Source organism: Pan paniscus, chromosome 13, assembly GCF_029289425.2.
Source record: "Pan paniscus chromosome 13, NHGRI_mPanPan1-v2.0_pri, whole genome shotgun sequence".
NCBI lineage: Eukaryota > Metazoa > Chordata > Mammalia > Primates > Hominidae > Pan > Pan paniscus.
In genome coordinates this window covers 140,644,168-140,664,986 of record NC_073262.2, presented here as the reverse complement: position 1 = coordinate 140,664,986, position 20,819 = coordinate 140,644,168, and the positions used below count along the sequence as shown (strand labels likewise).

The 20,819-nt window shown below is 45.4% G+C and overlaps 1 protein-coding gene and 1 non-coding gene across 11 annotated transcripts in view; one reads left to right on the top strand and one right to left on the bottom strand.

The window, feature by feature from the left end:
* Positions 1 to 20,819, bottom strand: part of UBE2F (ubiquitin conjugating enzyme E2 F (putative)) — a 75,518-nt gene that overhangs the window by 8,793 nt on the left and 45,906 nt on the right. For 5 of the 10 annotated variants that reach the window (XM_063595342.1, XM_034955453.3, XM_063595343.1 and 2 more), the window contains 4 exons: positions 17,193 to 17,293; positions 8,410 to 8,480; positions 3,201 to 3,258; positions 1,560 to 1,592 (listed from right to left, as the gene is read on the bottom strand). In XM_063595342.1, the coding sequence (XP_063451412.1) occupies positions 1,560 to 1,592; positions 3,201 to 3,258; positions 8,410 to 8,480; positions 17,193 to 17,293 (263 nt within the window). The remainder of the gene's footprint in view (positions 1 to 1,559; positions 1,593 to 3,200; positions 3,259 to 8,409; positions 8,481 to 17,192; positions 17,294 to 20,819) is intronic. The other 5 variants (XM_034955454.3, XM_034955455.3, XM_034955458.3 and 2 more) reach the window with 1 other exon arrangement.
* On the top strand, positions 4,755 to 4,857 carry LOC112439141 (U6 spliceosomal RNA). The gene has a single exon (XR_004670402.1). It is a non-coding gene; the product is annotated as a U6 spliceosomal RNA (small nuclear RNA).

Genomic DNA, 20,819 nt, shown 5'->3' with positions numbered 1-20,819 from the left:
AAAGTGGCTGAGACCAGCAGAAACTGTCAAGTCCAGGTCTCCATCAGGTATGACCTCCCATGGAGATTCAGGGAGATCCTGAAATCACTGGAAGTGCTTGATTTCTCTGCTTGTGTGATAGACATTCACCAGCTAACATCTGACAGAAAGACAAAAGGTGGGCAGGGACTCAGTTTAGTTTGAGGCTCTGCTTTTGCTGAAGATAAGAACACTGTGTCCTCAGATGACAGGACAAGTAAGAGCAGACCCGCCCCTAGTTTAACTGAGTCCTGCAGGTGCCTCTGCTGTAGGCAACAGCTAGTGACCCACATGACACCTGGCCAGGAGGATGCTCATAAAACAGCCCGCTGGCCTGGGTGGACCATCCAAGATCATAGAGGCACCTTAGGTTTTATCAAAAGTAGCAAAAACTATTTTTTCACAAACAGATCTCTGAAGCTTATTTCTTTAAAAGCGCCTTTATGAATCAAAAAGTAAAAATTCAAAGGAACGTATAATATCGTATAAAAAAAATCCAACCAACAGCTTTTGGCTGAGTCCATTTAGCCTCTTCCTGCCCTAGGGCCATTGTCTGAGAAATGCTATTTCCTGAGAACAGCAAACTTCAGCAGCTCATCACTGACAAAAAGACAACAACTCTGAGGTTCTGGACTCACGAAAAGCCCTCAAGGCTGGGTAACCACAAAATCATCCACCCCAACCAGAACACCTGGGAGGTGACAGGGCCACTCCCTGGGCTGGCTAGTGTAGCCACAGGCACAGAAGTGGACTGGGCCAAGTGACCCCAGAGTAACAGCCACCCTGCTGGAAGGGGCTAAGGGAAGTGGAACCAGCCTCATCCCCTAGAAACCGGGGCCAGCCACCTCAGCAGGGCAGAAGTGAGACTGCTGTGGCCCCTGTCCCAGACAACCTCCCCACATGTCACTCCAAAGTCCCCTCATTCCCCACCTCACTGTTCTACTTCTGACTCATAAAAGAGCAATAGAAAAAAGGGGTAACTATGTAACTATTTGCATGGTGGGCTATTTTTTAATTTATTATTTTTTTTAGAGACAGGTCTTGCTATGTTGCCCAGGCTGGTCTTGAATTCATGGGCTCAAGTGATCCACCTGCCTCAGTCTCCCAACGTGCTAGGATTACAGGTGTGAGCCACCATGCCCAGCCAGCATGTTTTTGGGGGGTTTTTGTGTGTATCTGTTTTTTGAGGCAGAGTCTCTGTCACCCAGGCTGGAGTACAGTGGTGCAATCTCAGCTCACTGCAACCTCTGCCTCCTGGGCTCAAGCAATTCTCCCACCTCAGCCTTCCAAGCAGCTGGGACTACAGACGTGTGCCACTATGCCCAACTAATTTTTCTATTTTTTGTAGAGATGGGGTTTGGGCCTCCTGGACTCAAGTGGGGATCCACCCAAAGTGCTAGGATTACAGGCGTGAGCCACTGTGCCCAGTCCATGTTTCATTTTTTAACATGGTTTTGTGTTAAAACCATGTCTTAACGCAATGTCTAAAACCAGCAACAAGGAAATTGAGAATAACTTGGGATTTTGATCACTGTACTTACAGTAAACAAAGAGTTTAATCCCCAAACGACATCCTGAAATAAAAAAGAAAACAGAAAACAAGTTTTAAGCCAAAGTGCACCTAGTCTTTTAAACCCATGATCAAGAAATATGCTTTGTACTGTATCAAAACCTGTCTTTAGCATGGTTTGTTTTTCTCAAGATAGAAAATTAAAATAACTTCTCTTCAAGTGTAACAACAAACTCTGGAAAATTCAAAGATATGAGCAGTCTCAGGTAGTGAATATAAAATCAAAGATAGCATCAGACACCCTCCCAGTCAGACCTGACAAGCCCAATCCTGCACGACAGGGCCCGCAGGCCAGTGTCTGCATAGGGGCTCCACCTTAAATCACCTCTTACTTGTTACCACCAAATATGGTTCTGACTTCTAAAAAGTCACCTTCAAAATAAAGTCTGTTGTTTTTACATCTACTGCCTCTTGCGGTCGTAGATAAGTTAATTACCCCTCATCCTATTAAGTTTTCTTAATGATTTTGCATTAGTTATTTAAAGAATCATAGAAGATTCACAATTCAAGGATCAGAGATTTTCATTAAATAAAACCGAAAGCCAGAGTTGTTCTATCTGTACTGACCTGCCATCTGTGAATCACAAATTCATTCTCCATTTTCCTCTTCATCAACTCAAGAGTTTCGTCCTTTTTAGGCCTGTTCTCATGTTCCTCCCCTACTTTTTGCTAGTTGGTAATTTTATTTGCCTTTCTCTGTTTTCTCTAGTCCATCAATCCATCCACCCACCCATCCCTGACCTTCCGATGTGAGCCAGGCCTAGGGTTGGAGCGTGGGTGAAGGTGAGCCCTCAGCCTGAGGAAGGGGGATGTACAGATGGGCAGGTCAGCAGGCCAGCACTGTTCACGAGACGTGTTCCCCAGAGCACCCACCCTGGGAGGAGAGGCTCCAGAGGCAATGACAGCCATCTGAGCCCCAGGGGAGCAGGAGTCTGCCAGGGAGAGGGCTGGAGGAGAGCGCCGCCTTCCAGGTAGAGGCACGACCTGCAGAGGGAACGTTCTGAGAGGGCAGGACATTTCTAGAGCGTGGGGAGAGGCTAAGAAAAGGCTGGGTGGGCTGCCCATGGTGGCAGAGACTACAGCTCGGAGGAGCTGGGTCAGGACTGCATGCAGTCTGCAGTGTTCCCTTATGCAGGGCCAGGGCCAAAAGCCCCTTCCTGTGCTGTTCCCCTAGGGTCCCTGCCTGATGTTAGGTACCCAACACCTGACAGTCTTCTCTGGCCATAGGGAGTGGTTTGCACATCAATTTGCTGCTCCTTCTCCAACACCTAGTGGCCAGAAAAGCTCAAGACATCCCTGCTGAATGAATGATGGCCATGAGGTTTCCTATGTGGCGGGTGGTTTGGCTGTGAAGCCTGCAGTTTGGGCTCCTATCTCTGGTTCTAGAATGGTGCCTGGCAAAGTCAACAAGGATGCTCATCCGGCCCAAACTGACCGAGGTCAGTGACTGGCTAAGTAGCCTAGGCAGCAGGGAGAAGAGGAGGCAGGGTGTGTCCGGCCACTGGTGTGGATGTGACAGGCAAGGACATGTGCTGCTTTCTCGGGAGGCTGGCTACTGCAGGGAGAGGACCACAGGGACAACTTATGATCAAGATCAAGGCACAGACTCTACCTTTAATGTTCTTGTGGGAGCCCAGCCAGTGCCATCAATTGAATGTTCTCTCAGTAAACTGAAAAAGACAAACACACAGTGGTTAGTGAGGAGCAGCCACAGGTGCCCTGCACGCTGCCAACTAGTCCTCTCGGTGTGTGCCATGCAGGAGCTCTACTTTTTATTAAACCCATCTTTTCCTCTGTGTCTTCTCAGTTTTCTCTTGCTGAGGAAGGCATTTCCACCTCCAAGGTTATATACATATTCAATTATAATGTCGTGTTATGTTTATCTATTTGTTGTAATACTTGACATGGAAGTTTTAGGCTGAGGAAGAGCATGTTTAAAACAACACACAAAGAACATTTGTCAATTTAATATTCAGAAAATGACAATGGTGGCTGGGTATGGTGGCTCACGCCTGTAATCTCAGCATTCTGGGAGGCCGAGGCAAGGTGGGAAGATAGCTTGGGTCCAGGAGTTTGAGACCAGCCTGGGCAACACAGTGATACCCTGTCTCTACTAAAAATTAAAAATTAGCCAGGCATAGTGGTGCACGCCTGTACTCCCAAAGGTGGAGGACTGCTTGAGTCCAGAAGTTCAAGGCTGCAGTGAGCTGTGATGGCGCCCCTGTACTCCAGCCTGGGAATAGTGTGAGGCCCTGTCTCAAAAAAAAAAAAAAAAAAAAAAGAAAGAAAGAAAATGACAATGGCAACAAAATGACAACATGACAACAGGAGTAACTGAAGCTTAGAGCTTATTATGTGTATGTCAGGCACAATCCTAGGTGCTGTGCCATTAAATTCACTTAATGCCTATAACCACCCGTGAAGAGAGCATCCCTGTTTCCCTGTCTTATACAGAAGGAAACCAAGGCACAGAGAAGACACGCCCAAGGGCACACGCCTCATGAACAATGTTGTTCTTCCAACCCAGGCAGCTCACGGGCACCAACATTCTGAAACACTGCTGATGCAGGTTAACAACAATGGGAGCTCCCAGCATATGACATTTTAATAACTGGGTTTTTTTTTTTTTTTTGAGACGGAGTCTCTCTCTGTCTCCCAGGCTGGAGTGCAGTGGCACGATCTCGGCTCACTGTAAGCTCCACCTCCCTGGTTTTACGCCATTCTCCTGCCTCAGCCTCCTGAGTAGCTGGGACTACAAGGCATGCACCACCTACGCCCGGCTAATTTTGTTTTTTGAATTTTTAGTAGAGACGGGGTTTCACCGTGTTAACCAGGATGGTCTCGATCTCCTGACCTCGTGATCCGCCCGCCTCGGCCTCCCAAAGTGCTGGGATTACAGGCGTGAGCCACCACGCCCAGCCGTAACTGGGTTTTTTTTTTTAAATTTTTTTAAAGTTCAAAAGAAAAAGCTTGAGGATAAAAGATTAATGCAAAATTCTGAGTATCAATCACTCCTTAGGTGGGAGGCCCATGCTCAGGGAAGGCACACCAGGATTCAGAGGTCTGGTGAAGCCCCATTTCTGAAGCTGGTACCTGAGAGTCCTGGTCATTACTGTCTATCAGCTGTAAAGGCACACCATATACTCTCATGGAAATGATCATTCCAGTGCTCACTTCCGCAGCACATATGCTCAAATTGGGATGATACAGAGAAGATCAGCATTTTCCCAATAATCTTAAAAAGTAAAAAAAAAATTTTTAATAATTTTAAAAGGATTAAATGATCATTCCATACTTTGAAAAAGTATAATTTATTGCCAAGCTTCCTTCTGGAGATAAAATTACTTTCGTATTTGTTGAATTATTGTGCTGTGGCTTTGATCTGTAAATAAAATATCAGGCTTTATCCATAATTGTTACCTCTGGTAAACTTTTTTGAATTAGAGCATGCTTAAATTCACAAAAGTCAATTCAGATCAGGAGAAAAATATGTAGAGTTTGAATCAAAGCTATAATCTTAATTGTCTGTGAAGAGCAGTTAAAAAAAACAGATAACTAACCTTAAATTGACCATTAAAATTTACTTTTAGCCTTAAAAAGAAAAAAGGAAAACTCAAATCATGTATCCTACCAACTGGGTGGACGTCTTTCTACCCTATAGAGGTATTGTTGACTTGTGGATCTGAATTGTCAACTTCTGAATAACTTTTTTGGGAATGAAGTCAAATCCTAGTGGCTATATTTTGTTGAATGGAGGAATTATTTCTGATCTAGCTAATCATTTTCTTATATAGATCTTAATGCAACCTTCAGTTATATATTTGTCATTTATTTGTTGAATGCCTGTTTCATCCATAAAAGCAGGGAATGCTAATCCCTCTGCCAGTGCCTAAGCTCAATCAACATTAGCTGAATGAAGGAGAAGGAAGCTCACCCTGAGCTTTGCTGTTAACAGCACAGCCAGAGCAGGAGGGCTTTGCATCTGGCTGGGGCAGGTAATGGGGAGGCAAGGCCGGCCCCAGCATGTGGTGGCCACTGGTCTGGGCAGCAGTGAGGCCCATCAGGGGTGCAGTGCCTCCAGTCACTGAGGAAGTTCTAGCCTGGCCTCACAGAGGATAGTCCCAGCAACAGCTCAGGAGACAGAGACACTTGGCTATCAGAGATGTCATTAAGCAAGGAGACAAAGGACACCCCACGAACTGTAATAGAAGCTTGGGCTCTAGGAGAAGCTTTGACTGAGCTCTTGACCTAGGCCCTCCAATCCCACAGACATGGAGCCTCTGACCTTGTGCCAGAGCAGGCGAAGGGTCCCTGCTGGGACAACAAGGTGGAGCCAGGGCAAATCTCTCTAAAAGAGGAAGGTGCTCCTGTGTGCCAGCACTGAAAGGCCTGTGGAGCCCCAGGCACCCATCAGTCCTGCTGTGGGAAGGGCTGATGAGCTGCTGTCAGCGTCACCACAAACCAGAGGTGTGGTTGGGCTTTTCCTTCCCTTTATTCGGGACACACCATAAAGCTGCCACTGGACACTGTCTGCTTTTCACTAACAAGGTGGTCCCCATACATCAATCTGGCACATTATTTCCTTAGATTAAATCCCTAGAAGTGCAGCTGACAAGTCCAAGGGTACATACGAGTTACAGGTAGTCTACGTGGCTGAAGGACCAATGAAAGGTGTGCAAATACACACACCCTCCAACAAGAGAGCCTGCTCGCTCTCTGTCACACACTCCCCCGCCACCACCAAGTATCTACCTTTGTGCCTGCCAATCTGGTGAGTGGTAAGCCACACTTCATGGTTTTCTGCGCCTTTCTCTGGTTACTGATGAGAGTGAACATCTCCTCAGATATTTACTGCCCACCTCTATTTCTCCTTTTATGAATCACCTATTTGTAGCCAATGCCACATTTTTCCAGAGAAGTATCCGTCTTTTTTATAATGAATAGTAAGGACTATTTACATACCAAGGATGTTAATCCAGTTGAACATTTCTTCTTCCATTTTGTGTTTTTAATTTTTACATGGTCAAATCTGACAATCTTTTTCCTTAAGACGTCTGGCTTTTATATCAGGATACCATCTGTTCATCCTTATAAGGCTTTGCTAATCATCTGACTTCCCAGAAGACGGCAAAAGGGACAAGAGAGCTTCCTATTCTGGACCCATTTCTGACTAAGGCAGGGACAAGACAGGGAAGTAGAGTATGGCCCCCCAGAAAGTGAGCCAGGTGTCCTCACAAGCACAGGAGGAAGCAGGGCAGTGGGGGCCTGGGCCAAACACATTTATAACCTGCAACCAAAGATAGTGGAATTTTAATGTTTCAATACGTAAAGGACAGATACTTCAAAGGGAAGATGCTTTTTTAAAAAGGTATGTCTGGTAAAATGTATTTTTAACCATCTGTGAAAAACGAGGCTGATATTGAAGAAGGAGCAGTATATACAAAAATGAAATGGGCAAATGGGCACTAACTGTACTTGTGAAGAGAAAGGCATCCGGCCCGGCGCGGTGGCTCACACCTGTAATCCCAGCACTCTAGGAGGCCGAGGCGGGCAGATCACAAGGTCAGGAGATTGAGACCATCCTGGCTAACACAGTGAAACCCAGTCTCTACTAAAAAATACAAAAATTAGCCGGGCGTAGTGGTAGGCGCCTGTAGTCCCAGCTACTCGGGACGCTGAGGCAGGAGAATGGCGTGAACCTGGGAGGCAGAGCTTGCAGTGAGCTCAGATCGCGCCACTGCACTCCAGCCTGGGCAACAAAGCGAGACTCCATCTCAAAAAAAAAGAGAAAGGGATCCTGAGGTAAGATTTCCAGCAGCCACAGTTTACACATTTCCTTTCAAAGGTGATTAGTGTTTACTAAGGAGAGAGGAACGAAAGAAAAGAGATACGGAAGTTGAGCATGAGAAATGACTTAGGCCACTAATTGCATTTCATGTCAAAAGTAGGAGAAATGTGCTAAGAAAACACTTTGTGCCTACTTTCCAAACTGGCTGAGTGTGAGGCACATACAGTTCAAATACCTAGCCTAAAGTCCCACAGCTGCCCCGGGCAGCCGGGCAGGGGTGGGGGTGGGGGCGGGGGCGGCGAGCTGGACTCAGGTCCAGGTGGTCTGATATCAAAGCCCCTGCAATCAACCTTGCTGCCTTAAAGTGATGAAAGGGACAAAGTGCAGAAAAAATAACGCCCAAATGTGAAACTTACTTTAAAAACCAACCAATCCACCTACACAACTTTTCCAGCAGCCTTAGGAGGAGAAATCACTGATGTCTGATGTTCTGCCCATGCCAGGGATCAGGGACACAAGTCACAGCAGGCACGAAGCTCCGGGAGGCTGCCTGCCCTAAGTGCCCTGACATCTATCAGGACAATTTTGGTAGAGAGAGGGCAGCTTAAATACAAGTGCCCAAGGTCGTCTCAAGCCTGCCACCTATATTTTTTCTCCTGGGTATCTATCATTAATCATATTTTCTCATCTTAGCTAAAATCAGCCACATGGAGGGAATGTGGTCTCTCATGTAAATAGGAGGGGAACAAGGCAAGGGACTCCAAGGGTCCATCCTGGGCAGGCAAGGAGGCTGCACTGAGAACTTAGTAGGGCTGTGGCCCCCAGAGGGCCAAGAGAAGACACTAGTCTGGAGGCAGAAGGTAGGGTAGGGTTTGGGAGCAGGCAGGCAACCGCAGCTACTTCAGCTGAGTTCAAGCCCTTCCTAATCTTGGCTATGCCTCAAAATCTTTTCAGAGGAGACAACATGTTTAAAAGCCCAACGCTTGCACATGACACTCACGAATGTAGAAGAAAGAAAAGACAAGAAACTCACCTCAGACATATTTCCCCTGTCTCTGTGATGTTGGGGTGCCAGATCTTGGTCAGGCATTTCACTTTGGGAGGCTGCAACATAGAGAGAATGAGAGAGATCACGCCGACAGTCTCTGCAAATCACATCTCCAGGCCAGAGCCTTACCACATCCCCTATCTAGACGCTTGTTTCATGGCTGACTCAGTGTGCAGTTTGACTCGCTGAACACGTGTTCAACCCTGAATACTGGCTCACCTCACCCATGAGGCATGTGTTGATGCGCTGCATCCACAAGGGCTAGTCTCAGCAGCAAAGTCTACCCGTGGGCTTCTGAGCACCTCTCTACAAGCCCCATGTGTCCTGCCGGCTGACAGTGCTGGTGACTGGACTTCTGTCACCTCCCACACCCCCTGGGTTTGGGACTGCAGAAGGTATCCACAGTGCACTCTAAGGAATAGTTCTACATCCTCTGGGTCCAAATCCAATCAGAAGCCCCAGATTCCTTTGCAATACAAGTTACTATGGCTGAAAGTTACTGCTCCTTGCAAGAACAGCCTGTTCCATTTGCTGGATTTTTCTGAAGATGCTATTGTCACATACATTTTCCTAGATGAAAGTCCTAGTCCACTTTACATTTAAAGGAGAGAAAGAGAATGAAAATGAATTTGTGGGGATAAAGTATATCAATATCATTTATGACTTGGCATGTTTGGATAAAGTTCTTTTAAGATTTTTCTAGTTTGGGCATGGTGGCTCACTTTGGGAGGCCACCTAAAAGAAGAAAATATAATTAATGATAGATACCCAGGAGAAAAAAATCTCAGCACTTTGGGAGGTTGAGGTGGGAGGACTGCTTGAGGCCAAGGGTTTAAGATTAGCCAGGGCAATACAGTAAGACCCTGTCTCTCCAGGGGAAAAAAAAGAGCTGGGCATGGTAGCTCCTGCTTGTAGTCCCAGCTACTCAGGAGGCTGAGGTGGGAGAATCACTTGAGCTCAGAAGTTGTAGGCTGCAGTGAGCTATGATCGCACCATTGTACTCCAGCCTGGGTGACAGAGCGAGTCCCTGCCTCCAAACCAGAAAACCAAACCAAACCAAACCAAACAGATTTCTCTGTTACAAAGGCAATCCATACTCAGAGAGAAAAGGACAACAGAAATGAAAAGAAACATATGTAAATATCTAATAAATTCTGCTGTCTTTCACTTTTGTTTTTTATGTAAGAATATATACACTCCATCAAAATGCTACCCAGAAATTATGTGACACCTGATGTACATGTGTTTATGCCTCTTTTCTAGGCCACACACATAGTGTGCATGCAGCATACTCATTTTTCTTTATAGAAGAAAGCTGTGCTACATATGTTTTAGTTATTTCTGCCATCGTTTCAGATGGCATCCTGCATTCCATGGTACACCTGCCCGAGTTTAATAGGCACTTCCCTACCTCTGGGCCCTCAGGTTGCTTCCTCTTCTCCCAACCCTGCTCTATCAATGCAGGGTTCATCCTGGGTGAAATGTTTCCTCAGGATGAAGCCCAGGAAGAGGATCTGCTGGTCATAAACCCTAGCTTCTGATACACTGCTCATGTCCTTCAGAAGATGTGACACCCCGCCCGCCAACCCCGCCACAACCTGCAGTAAGGGAGAGGGCCTCTTCTCCAGGACCTCCCACAGAAAGGTCCCCTTGGTTAATATGCAGAAGTGTCAAATCACAGGATCTCATCAGAAAGGTCATCTCAAAAAGGAATCAAACCTTTGTGAAATGGGTAACATTTTCCCTGTGTATCATCTGCTATTAACTTTTATTTATGATGTTTTCTGAGGAGTTTATTTTTGTAATCAAATTTTTATCTTTGATGCCATACTTAGAAAATACTTCACCATCCAAATATCCTCTTTAACTTTCTAGTAAACTTTTATAGTTTCATCTTTTTATTTATTTGTATAAAGCAAAAACACTTTTTCGACACTCTAATGAGCATTCTTCCTAATTTCAAAATACCACAAAATCAGTAGATTCCAAAAAACTGATTAAACTGACTGTGCAAATCCATGTGTCTGAGGACAAAGAATTTAGGTTCAGAATGAGTTTAAATAAATTTCACATTGTGCTTTTCTACAAATAAATGGGAATGTATTTAATAGAAAGGAGGAACTGCATCTTTCCCTTCCACTGAGGCATTTGGGCTGCAGAGGGAAGGTCAGACTGCCATGAGGGGCAGGGCTCTGTGCCCCCTTCTGGGTCACTGGATGGTGGCAGGCTAGTGCTAGGCCAAGTCACCAACTCTCAGTTTTTGTAGGAACCTAGAAAATTGGCAAACTCACTCTCCCTCCCAAGCAGGTACCCCTTCTGCGGAGGCCCTCACACATGACCATGCAGCCTGGTGCTACCACATCTCCCAAAGGCTTGGGGGTATTCGCCCTTCCTCCTGTCCCCTTCACACCTTCCATAATTTGATGTTAACACAGATACCTCCTTTTGTCAACGGTCCTCTTAACTGTGGTTCCAGAACAGAGGGCAAAACTCTGCACATGGCTTCTGACATACATACTTTCCAAACTGAATTAGGCCTGTAGCCCCTTCCCCCCAACCCCAGTGGCCCACAGCTAGACCAACAAGCAATGCCCAGCCCTCCCACATTCCCCCTCAGTGCTTGGCACGGCCACCATCACTCACCCTGCCAGAAGCCTAATGTATGACAAATCTGGCCTCTCAAACCAACAGAGAACTGGGTTATTTGGTGGGTCACTGGCTACCCATTTGGAAAAACACAGTGTTCCAAATGCATTAAAATTAAACATAAAAGAGAATTATAGGACTAGAAGAAAATGTAGATGACCATCTTGGGGTCTGAAGGCTGCTTTAAGCATATCATAACATACAAAACTCAAGCAGTGAAACAAAAAAACCTAACTTGTATAGAACAACGACTAAAGACGGCAAATGCAAAACAAAGAAAGTATTTACAGCATAGCTAAAAAACTGAAGAAAAAAGTTTCACATACTTTGCTTGTAAGGACTCTAGTAAATCTAGAAGAAAAACAAATATCCCCAATGGAAACATGGGCAAAGGACATAATAGCAGCTCATAAAAAATATAAACAGCTTATTAGTGGGAAATACTATTCAGCATCCGACTTAAGAAATGAAAATGTAATGCTTGAATCCAGGAGGCGGAGGTTACAGTGAGCTGAGACTGTGCCACCGGACTCCAGCCTGGGGGACAGAGCAAGACTCTGTCTCCAAAAAAAAAAGAAAAGAAAAGAAAAAGAAATGACAATCGGATATTAAATGAGATACCATTTCCTCCCAAAATGGCAACAACAACAACAAAAAGGCAAATATTCTACCTTGGTAATTGCTTAGGGAAATGGAATTTTCAAACATGGAAAGTGAGGATGCCAACTGGCATTCCTCTCTGCAAGGTAATTTAATAGGATTTATCCAGAACCTTAAAATGGAGCATCAATTACTCAATACCCATAATGCCATGTCTAGGAACTGATCCAGAGGAAAGAGGCAGACAGACATAAGATGCATGCCCCAGACTTACCTCACAGCCCTATTTATTCTGGGGCAGCAGACCACAGCCTACGGACCAAATCGAGGCTGGGACTGTTTTCACATGGTCAAAGACTGGTTTTTACATTTCTAAAAGGTTATTGAAAAAACAAAAAAGAATATGGGACAGAGACCATGTGGTCCACAGAGCCTAAAATATTTATTGCTTAGCCCTTTACAGAAAGTCTGCTTTATACTGCAAAAGGTTGGTCAACCAGTGACCAATGATAAAGGACTGGTTTAAATGATACATCATACAAGGAAGTGCTCTTATTAATAATGATGCAATCGTGCATTGACTGACATGAATGTGTACGTCCATCATATTATGACGGGAAAGCCCCAAGTTACCAGACTACGTGTAGCATCACCCCATTGGTATGTGGAATTTATACTGTCTGCAACAGACATTAGAGAGTCAGGGTGATCATCTCTGGATGGAGAGATTACAGGTTATTATTATTCTATTTTTGCATGGCCGTGTTGTCTCAATTTCCTACAAAGTCTGATAATTTCATATGAAGAAGAAGGGAGAGTGGGAGTTCAGGTGTCACTTGTGGTCGTCATCACTGCTGTTCAACAAGTGTCTCTGGCTCTCCTCCTCCAGGGCCCATGGCAGGACTGGCCTTCCTTAGTCCCTCCGGGCTGGCCATGGTCATGTTATCTGATCTGGCCAACAACATGTGAGGAGACGTGGTGTCTTCACTTCCAGGAGGAAACCAGAGCCAAGAACAAAGAGCTGTAATCCTTTCTCCTGCTACAGCACACAGCTTCCTCCAACCAGTCCTGACCGACGCACCTGAGGGCTGTGTGACACCACAGGCCAGCTAGGGTCTGGGCTAAGGCTCTCTCCTCCTCCAAGGCATCCCCAGGCCATGTCACGTGCTCCTCCTCTGGGCGTCCCCACCAGCCTGAGGAATAGCCGTCACCCACATCACCACCCGGGCTCCTCATTGTCATGTCAGCGTCTGTCTCCCCAGAGACTGAAATTCTTAAAAGGCCACCAAGTTCCCATCCTTGGCCCTCCAGTGTCTGACACGGAGCCTGGCACAATGTAGGAGCTCACTAAATGTCACTACATCCGTTTGGACAGTTTCTAAACTGACAAATTACAAGGCAGGCTTTGGGCTGGGAGTTAAACTGCAGAGGCAAAGGGACAAAAACACAAAGAAAATTTGAATTTTAGCTGCTGGGATATTGGGTGGGGTGGGGGATTCCAAATGGACATTTTTCTTTTAAAAGTTTATTCTAAAATAATGATCGACTTTATTAAAGGTTTTCCACATTCACAGTCTTAATAACAGACCTTCACTGCAGGAACTGTAACTCTTAGGAGACAAGTCCTTATGAAGTACAGAAATTGTGTCAAGTCAGTCATGGCAGTGAAGCAGATGCACCCTGAGAAGCCCCAGCCCATCCCTAGGCTCCGCACTGGCTGCTGCTGTGTCCGTTCTCACTGACCCACCTGGTGCCCTCAGAGTGTGCCCTCACACTCTATCCTGAATGCCTGTGCCTATGTGATTTTCCTATGCTGACTGAATTATTTCATCTCTTTTCTACACTAAGTTTGTAGGGGGCAGAGAGAGGGGCAACCACTGAACAATTTGTGTTTTTGCCTAGCATGGGAGGCACAGGCTACACACTGGAAATAGTGTGGGCAAGACAGCTGGCACTCCCTCAGGGCTCACAGCCCAGTGGGAAAGAGATGCTCAGGAGAGTCTGTAAGCAATGATTCATTATAAATATGGCAAATGCAACTACTTTTGTGTTCAGCCAAGTACTACACCCTAATGATCCCCTGGAGACGCCCTGCTGGGGACACCAGTGACATATGCTGGCCCCTGGAAGTTGCCCCACACTTGCCTGAATGAGAGGCAGACAGGAAGAAAACAAGAGAAGGGAACAGGAGGCTGGGTTCAGTGGCTCCTGGCTGGAATCCCAGTACTATGGGAGGCCAAGGCGGCGGACCACCTGAGGTCAGGAGTTCGAGACCAACCTGGCCAACATGGTGAAACCCCGTCTCTACTAAAACTACAAAAAGTAGCCGGGTGTGGTGGCAGGCACCTGTAATCCCAGCTACTCCGGAGGCTGAGGCAGGAGAATCACTTGAATCCAGGTGGCAGAGGTTGCGGTGAGCCGAGATCATGCCATTGCACTCCAGCCTGGGTGACAAGAGTGAAACTCCATCTCATTAAAAAAAAAAAAAAAGGCTGAGCACAGTGGCTCCCCAGCACTTTGGGAGGCCGTGGCAGGCAGATCACCTGAGGTCGAGAGTTTGAGACCAGCCTGACCAACATGGAGAAACTCCGTCTCTACTAAAAATACAAAATTAGCTGGGCGTGGTGGTACATGCGTGTAATCCCAGCTACTCAGGAGGTTGAGGCAGGACAATCACTTGAACCCGCAGGCAGAGGTTGTGGTGAGCTGAAATCGTGCTAGCCTGGGCAACAGAGTGAGACTCCGTATCAAAAAAAAAAAAAAAAAAAAAAAAGGCAGGGGGGACAGGAAGGAAATGCTGGGGAAAGGAGAGGAAAGGACCCTACAGAAGCAGGGTAGGAACATGGTTCATGCAGAGCCACCAGCTGCTGTCAGTACTTCTGGGTTTGAGAACATGGGGTTTTATTCCTGATGAAATCTGACCAGCCCATCATTTATGAAACTTCCAAAAGAGACAGCAGTGGAAATAGAAAAATGTAAGATCATCGTTACAGAGCTAAAGGTCAAACACAGCACACAGAACTTCAGAAAGGCTGCATGGGAATGATGTTTCCCCACAGGGACTAGTAGTGGGGAGGGGAGAGGGGGGCTGGGGAATAGCAGGTCTGAGAGAAGGACAGGAAAATTTAAGCCTTACCCCTCCACCTCAACCTCTGTACCAGTCTCAAACTAATAAGGGAAACTAATAAGGGAAACAAGTCTTCAAGGCTCAGTGGCTTTCAAGTCATTCTTTATTCCATTTTCCTTCCTATTTCTTGAAGTCACAAATGGGACAAGACAGTATGACAAACATTTTCTCACCACCTGATGTGGTAGGAAGGGCACACGCTTAAAAGCTGGGCAGCCCTGGACATTAAGTGACTTCAACAATTCAGCCGTCTCCATTGGCAAAGCTAATGTTTTTAACTTTAGCTTTCAGAACCCAAACTTCCTAATGTATAAAGATATGAATGTTAAGATCACCCACTGACAGGAGGCTAGGGCAGGAGAATTGCTTGAACCCGGGAGCTGGTGGTTGCAGTGAGCTGAGATCACGCCACAGCACTCCAGCCTGGGGAACAGAGCAAGACTCCGTCTCTAAATAAATAAATAAATAACCCACTGAACCATCAGAAGAATGAAATAAAGTAATGTGAGTCAAGACACCTGGCACACAGAGGCTCTCAATCATGCCCATTCCTTCCCTGGTATTTTCTCTTAGTTTGCTTTCTTCCTATAGTGAAAACAAGGAGCTCTGCTCCTAGATGATGCCAGATATACCTGAAACAATGGTTCTCTGATGCCTCACGACTTGTCTGGCAAGTTTATCAGCTTACACTTAACTCCCTGCTATGACATCCAGAATGGTATGTCATAAGTATTTAGCGGCAAATCTAAATACAGAATTTTAAATACTGTATGCCTGTTTGTTTCCAGAAACCACCAAAGAGTCCCCAAATTCTAAACATCTGTACTGAAACCAAGCCTCTGGAACCACCTCCCACCGGACATGGTGCAGTGCTCCGTCGCCAGGTTTCTCAGTGTGGTTTGGGAAGGATGGAAAGTCTCAGCAGGTGGTGGATGGACAAAGACTGGAAATGTGTATTTTCCCGTCTTTGTCTACAAATTTAAAAATTTCTTGGGCTGCCAACTCTTCCCTATCCCCATAAATTACATTTCAAAAAGAACCTTAAATGGAGTAGTCTGGTAAAAAGTCAATTTCCATAGATGAAGGTTTGCTTCTAAAACAAGTGTTGCAGCCACTGAACGGAGCCCAGTGGCTGGGGTTGGGGGGCAACTCCACTCGTCAGGCAGTGGGAGCACACTTTCCACAAGCGAAGTCACAGGCACAGTGTCCCCAATGCCCACATCCTCATGATGGGAGTGAGGCTTCCTTTTCTCTGGCAGCACCATCAGCTTGTGCTTTCCTACTGGACGGGCCAAGAGGGTTAGTTAGAACATGTGAGGAGGAATACGTATCCATGGTGCACGCCAATAAGACAAGCATGCTGAACTGCCTGTACGTCAACCCCTGGCAATTTGGGCCGAGACACATTACACCCGTCCCTGAAGCGCAGCCACACCTCCTCTAATAACCCAACTCGGGGGTGTGGAATTATTCAGACTCTCCAGTGGTTTGTCACTGCCAAATCGAAAATGCCCAACCAAACCCCCACATCTGAGTTTTCCCATTTTCTCCTCTATTCTTCCCCAACTCCAATTCTTCACTCGAGTTGACCTGGCCCTATCTGCCTTCTGCAGGTTGCAAGTTCTCATGTCCACACCTGTCACCACAGTTCATCACGTTTCCATGTCACCTAGAATACCCTCCCCTGGTTCTGGGCCACATCGGGGTGACTCCAGTTAGATTTCCCCCTAAAAGCTTAACTAGCCCCGACCACTTTCCAAAGTGATGATTACTTTCCCTTTTCTGAATTCTCAAAAACTAGTTTCCTATCATTGATCAGTATCACTACTGTCCTCTACTTACCATTTTTATCGCTTTATCAACTTTCTACACTTTATCTCTCCTAATTGGTCTGTAAGTTCCACCAAAGCAAAGACATAATGTAACGGTATTTGGTATAATTATTGTCTAAAAGGATCTTTGAGGGATTAACATGAAACTATAGGTATAAATTACTTATAGTTTAAACTACAAGTCACTGTTCTCTGAAATTCTAAAATACACATTTTATAGACTTCTGGAATTTTGGTGTTATATCATGAACAAAACTACAGTCATTTTATTAAATGCTTTTTTTCTTCAGTGCCAGACTGTAACAGATAAGAGTTATAGAAAATACACAGGCAGGCTGCCTGGCACACAGTACTCATAAGTATTTGTTGAATAAACGAATTCTCTACTAACACTCTAAATACTGCTGATGAGTGACATTCATCACAAAAATACTGAAGTGAGTACTCAGTCACACATGGACACACGCAGAGGGGAGTGCTAGGGCCCTGTGCCAGTGGCGGGCCACAGCCACAGGCAGCCCCGCCCGAGAAGTAAAACAACAGGCTCAACGCAGGCTACTCACCACCATGTTGTACGCATCGGGAACTTCAGTTTCAAACTGAAATTTTCCACCCTGGTAGTAACCCTCATCTATCAAAAAACACAAAACAAAACAAAAAAATCCTTTAAATTAAAAAAAAAGGAAACAAAAAGCAAACACTCTGTTAGGATATGGCAAATACAGAGAATCAGGAGTTTAAAAACAGGCCTGCAGAGTTCCTCGGTTCCATCACCAAATGCACACACACTGGTGGAAGTCCTGCCCCTGCCTGAACAGAAATGGGCTCCATGCTGTCACCTGCCTGCTGTCTGTCTTCTCAGGGGGCCGAGCACACCCTCAGGGAAGGGAAGGGACATCCTTCTGGGGCCATCTGCCTGGCCTCCTTGCATCCTACCATGTTCCTGGAACCTACAACCCTCCGAACACATCTCATGCCTTAAGTGACTTCTTTATCTGCTTACTGCTGGTCTCCCCAAGAGAATGTCAATTGGAGGACACAAGACTAACAGTCACCAACAAACCCTTACTGAGCACCCAACCTCTGCTGGGCATGGTTCTAGGCCTTGGGGACACAGCAGTGAACCTGACAGAATCACTGCCTCAGTGATTGCTTGATGCAGCCTTCAGAACAGAGCAGGCCTTCTAGAAACGCGGGCTGGTAGGCACGAAGGAGGATGCCCAGGGTCTGAGCATCACCACATTGCCATCCACATGCTGTGTACCCCCACTCCCTCTTTACCCCGCCCCCCACACCCTGTAGACCCCACAGGGCAGTCCCTCTCCTCAGGTGGTACCCAGCCTGGGGTCACTAAGGGGCTGCTGGTGCCAGCAGAGGGCACTTCAGCATGAATGAGCTTGGAAAAGCCACTGGAAATAAATTATTCTCAATTTTCAAATTTGACAGAATTAGCACCATTTTAAAATTAAAATTCAACTTCCCCTAAAATAGTTATCATCATGAACAAACCAGTCATATTAAATCTTATCATTTTCCTCAAATTTTTATATGAAATGAATGCATAACAGCAAGTTGTTAGCCTCAAACAAGTCATCATTAAAAAAAAATTCCATTCCTTAAGAGTTGAGACTGTATCAACATTTATGTCATCTAGTAGTTAAAACTGGCATTACCTGGACCCTAACATTTTTCTTCTTTGCCAATTTGATAGAAGAGAAATACCAGTTCTCTTTTATTTTACATTCTCTGATGAATACTAGTGACGCTAAAATTTATATGATTATTGGTCATTTAGGTTTTTCTTTTAAGAACTGAATGATCAATGTTCTGAAACTCTCCTTTTATTACTGAGGTATTCATCTTTTAATTACCAATATAAAAATCTCTTAATTAGCCTTTGCTTTTTAAATAGGCTACAAGCAATTTTTCTTAGTCTGCTGTTTGCATTTTGATTTTGTGGTTTCTGAACACTAGTTTTCCATTTTTAAGAAGCTAATCTTTCTTTAGGGTTTCTGTCTTTGGGGTCATGCTTAGAAAAGGCCTTTCCCAACCAAGATTATATCAATATCCTCTTATATTTTCTTCTAGTAATTTAATGGTTTCATAGATTACATTTAATCAGCTCATTCATTCATCAACTGATTGCAGACTAAGGTCGTATTTTTTTTCCTAACTGGTTGCTTAATCACCCCAACGGCGTTTATTATTCTAGCCTTCCTCCACTTACTTGAGATGCGTATTTCTAGTTTTTATAAATACACTTGGATTTCTGACTGGCAGTATAAAGTCTCTGGCAAAGATACTTGTTTGGGGAAATTTTTAACTCCAGATATAAGAACTTTTCAAATAAGTGGCATCTTAGATATAAAATACTCAGAGTACATATCCTTGTTCGTCAAAGCATGTGTGGATGTTGGTGTCTTACACGTATTCTGATATTGACCACTGTGGCACAACACAGAAATCCAATGCCAGGCTTAACATTACAAACCACGCAGTCCACTCTGTGAACTGTTACACAGCTTTTGGATGATGCTGCTTCACCCACGCTGTCCTTTTCCTTTCCCTTAGGAATGATTCCTACCCATGCGAGACACCCTGGTCGTGGCTGTGCTCTGGCCATTCCATCCTGCCATGTTATATTTTTTCACTAGTTGGCTTTCCAGTTCATGGATTACAGAGTTTCAACTCTATTGCCTACCACTTTCAAAGATGTTATTTGGTCTAATATGATTATCACTTCACCTTATTCCCTCTGCTCCAGTCAAGTTCTTCCTTAATAATTATTAGGATTATATCTTCTCTTAACTCATTAAAAAGTGAGAACAGACTGTTTTATTTTTTTCTCTTTCATGAAACAAATCTCTCTCAGGAAAATGATCTGCTCCTGCATCAGTACTTCTTTTTCCCTCTTTGAAGTTGCACAGTTTTTAGACCTGATCCAAATCTGCTTATTTATTATTGAATTTGCCCAGAAATTCCACAGTCCAACTTAAAAAGCAGCTTGGGAGCAGACTGGACTGAGATGAAACCCAAGAGCATCTCTTATTTACAAGGTTTCCTTCACGATGTCCCCAGCTTAAGAGTTCAGATTCACCTTCTACACCTGGCTCTGGGAGTACCCGGCCCAAGGCGGAGACGGTTCAAGGAAGGCCTGCTCACTTCCACAGCCGGCAGGTAGTGGACTCATTGAGAATGTCTGTAACTACACGTGCACCGTGGCCCACAGCACAGTATACAAGTCCAGGACAGGCCAATTCTATGTTACTATCGTCCATGGCTGCTGGGACTGAAAACACATTTCTCAGACAACTAGGTTTTAAAATACAATAATGAAATGCAACTGAGGGAAGTTCCTGGCACTCAGCTCTCAAGCAGCCAGCCTGGCCCCTGCCCCACTGTTACAATTAGAGGAATTATCCTCCTCTTTCCTTGTGCTTTAGAGCCCACTCCTCACTACCTTTGAGGAACCATACTCCAGTGTCTTCAAGATTACCGAGAGCCCTGGGAAAACAAACCTTTTGAAGGGGTATGTCGGCACAAATCACTGTGACAGAATCCATTTCTAGATTCTAGATGGCCGACATCCACATATGCTCTGTCTGGTAACAAATCTGTGGACAACGCCCTTGAGGCCAAGGAGTCATGCCAGCTCTCTGTCCCACCTCCTCTTCTACAACCTTCTACCCCCCTGTAAAAAAAGGCCTACCTCCCATCTCCCCCTGTACTAGAATGAACTGCCTCGAGGAGTGGACATTCCCAGGGGACAAAAGTACCCGTGACGCACTGATAAGGGTAAAGCCACCTCAAAGCAACACATTAAGGTAGGGTTGTGCTTTTCCCTATATTTGCTTTTTCCCCCACCACTGTGTCTCCATTCGCTTTTCCCTATCTATAACCATTTCTTTCTTTCTTTTTTAAAATTATTTATTTATTTTTGAGACAGAGTCTCATTCAATTGCTCAGGCTGGGGTGCACAGCTCACTGCAGCCTCGAACTCCAGGGCTCAGGTGATCCTCCCACCTCAACCACCCAAGTAGCTGGGACTACAGGTGTGTGCCACCACGCCCAGCTAGTTTTTTGTAGAGATGGGGTCTCACCATGCTGCCCAGGCTGGTCTCAAACTCCTGACCACAAGCGATCTGCCCATCTTGGCCTCCCCAAAGTGCTGGGATTACAGGCATGAGCCA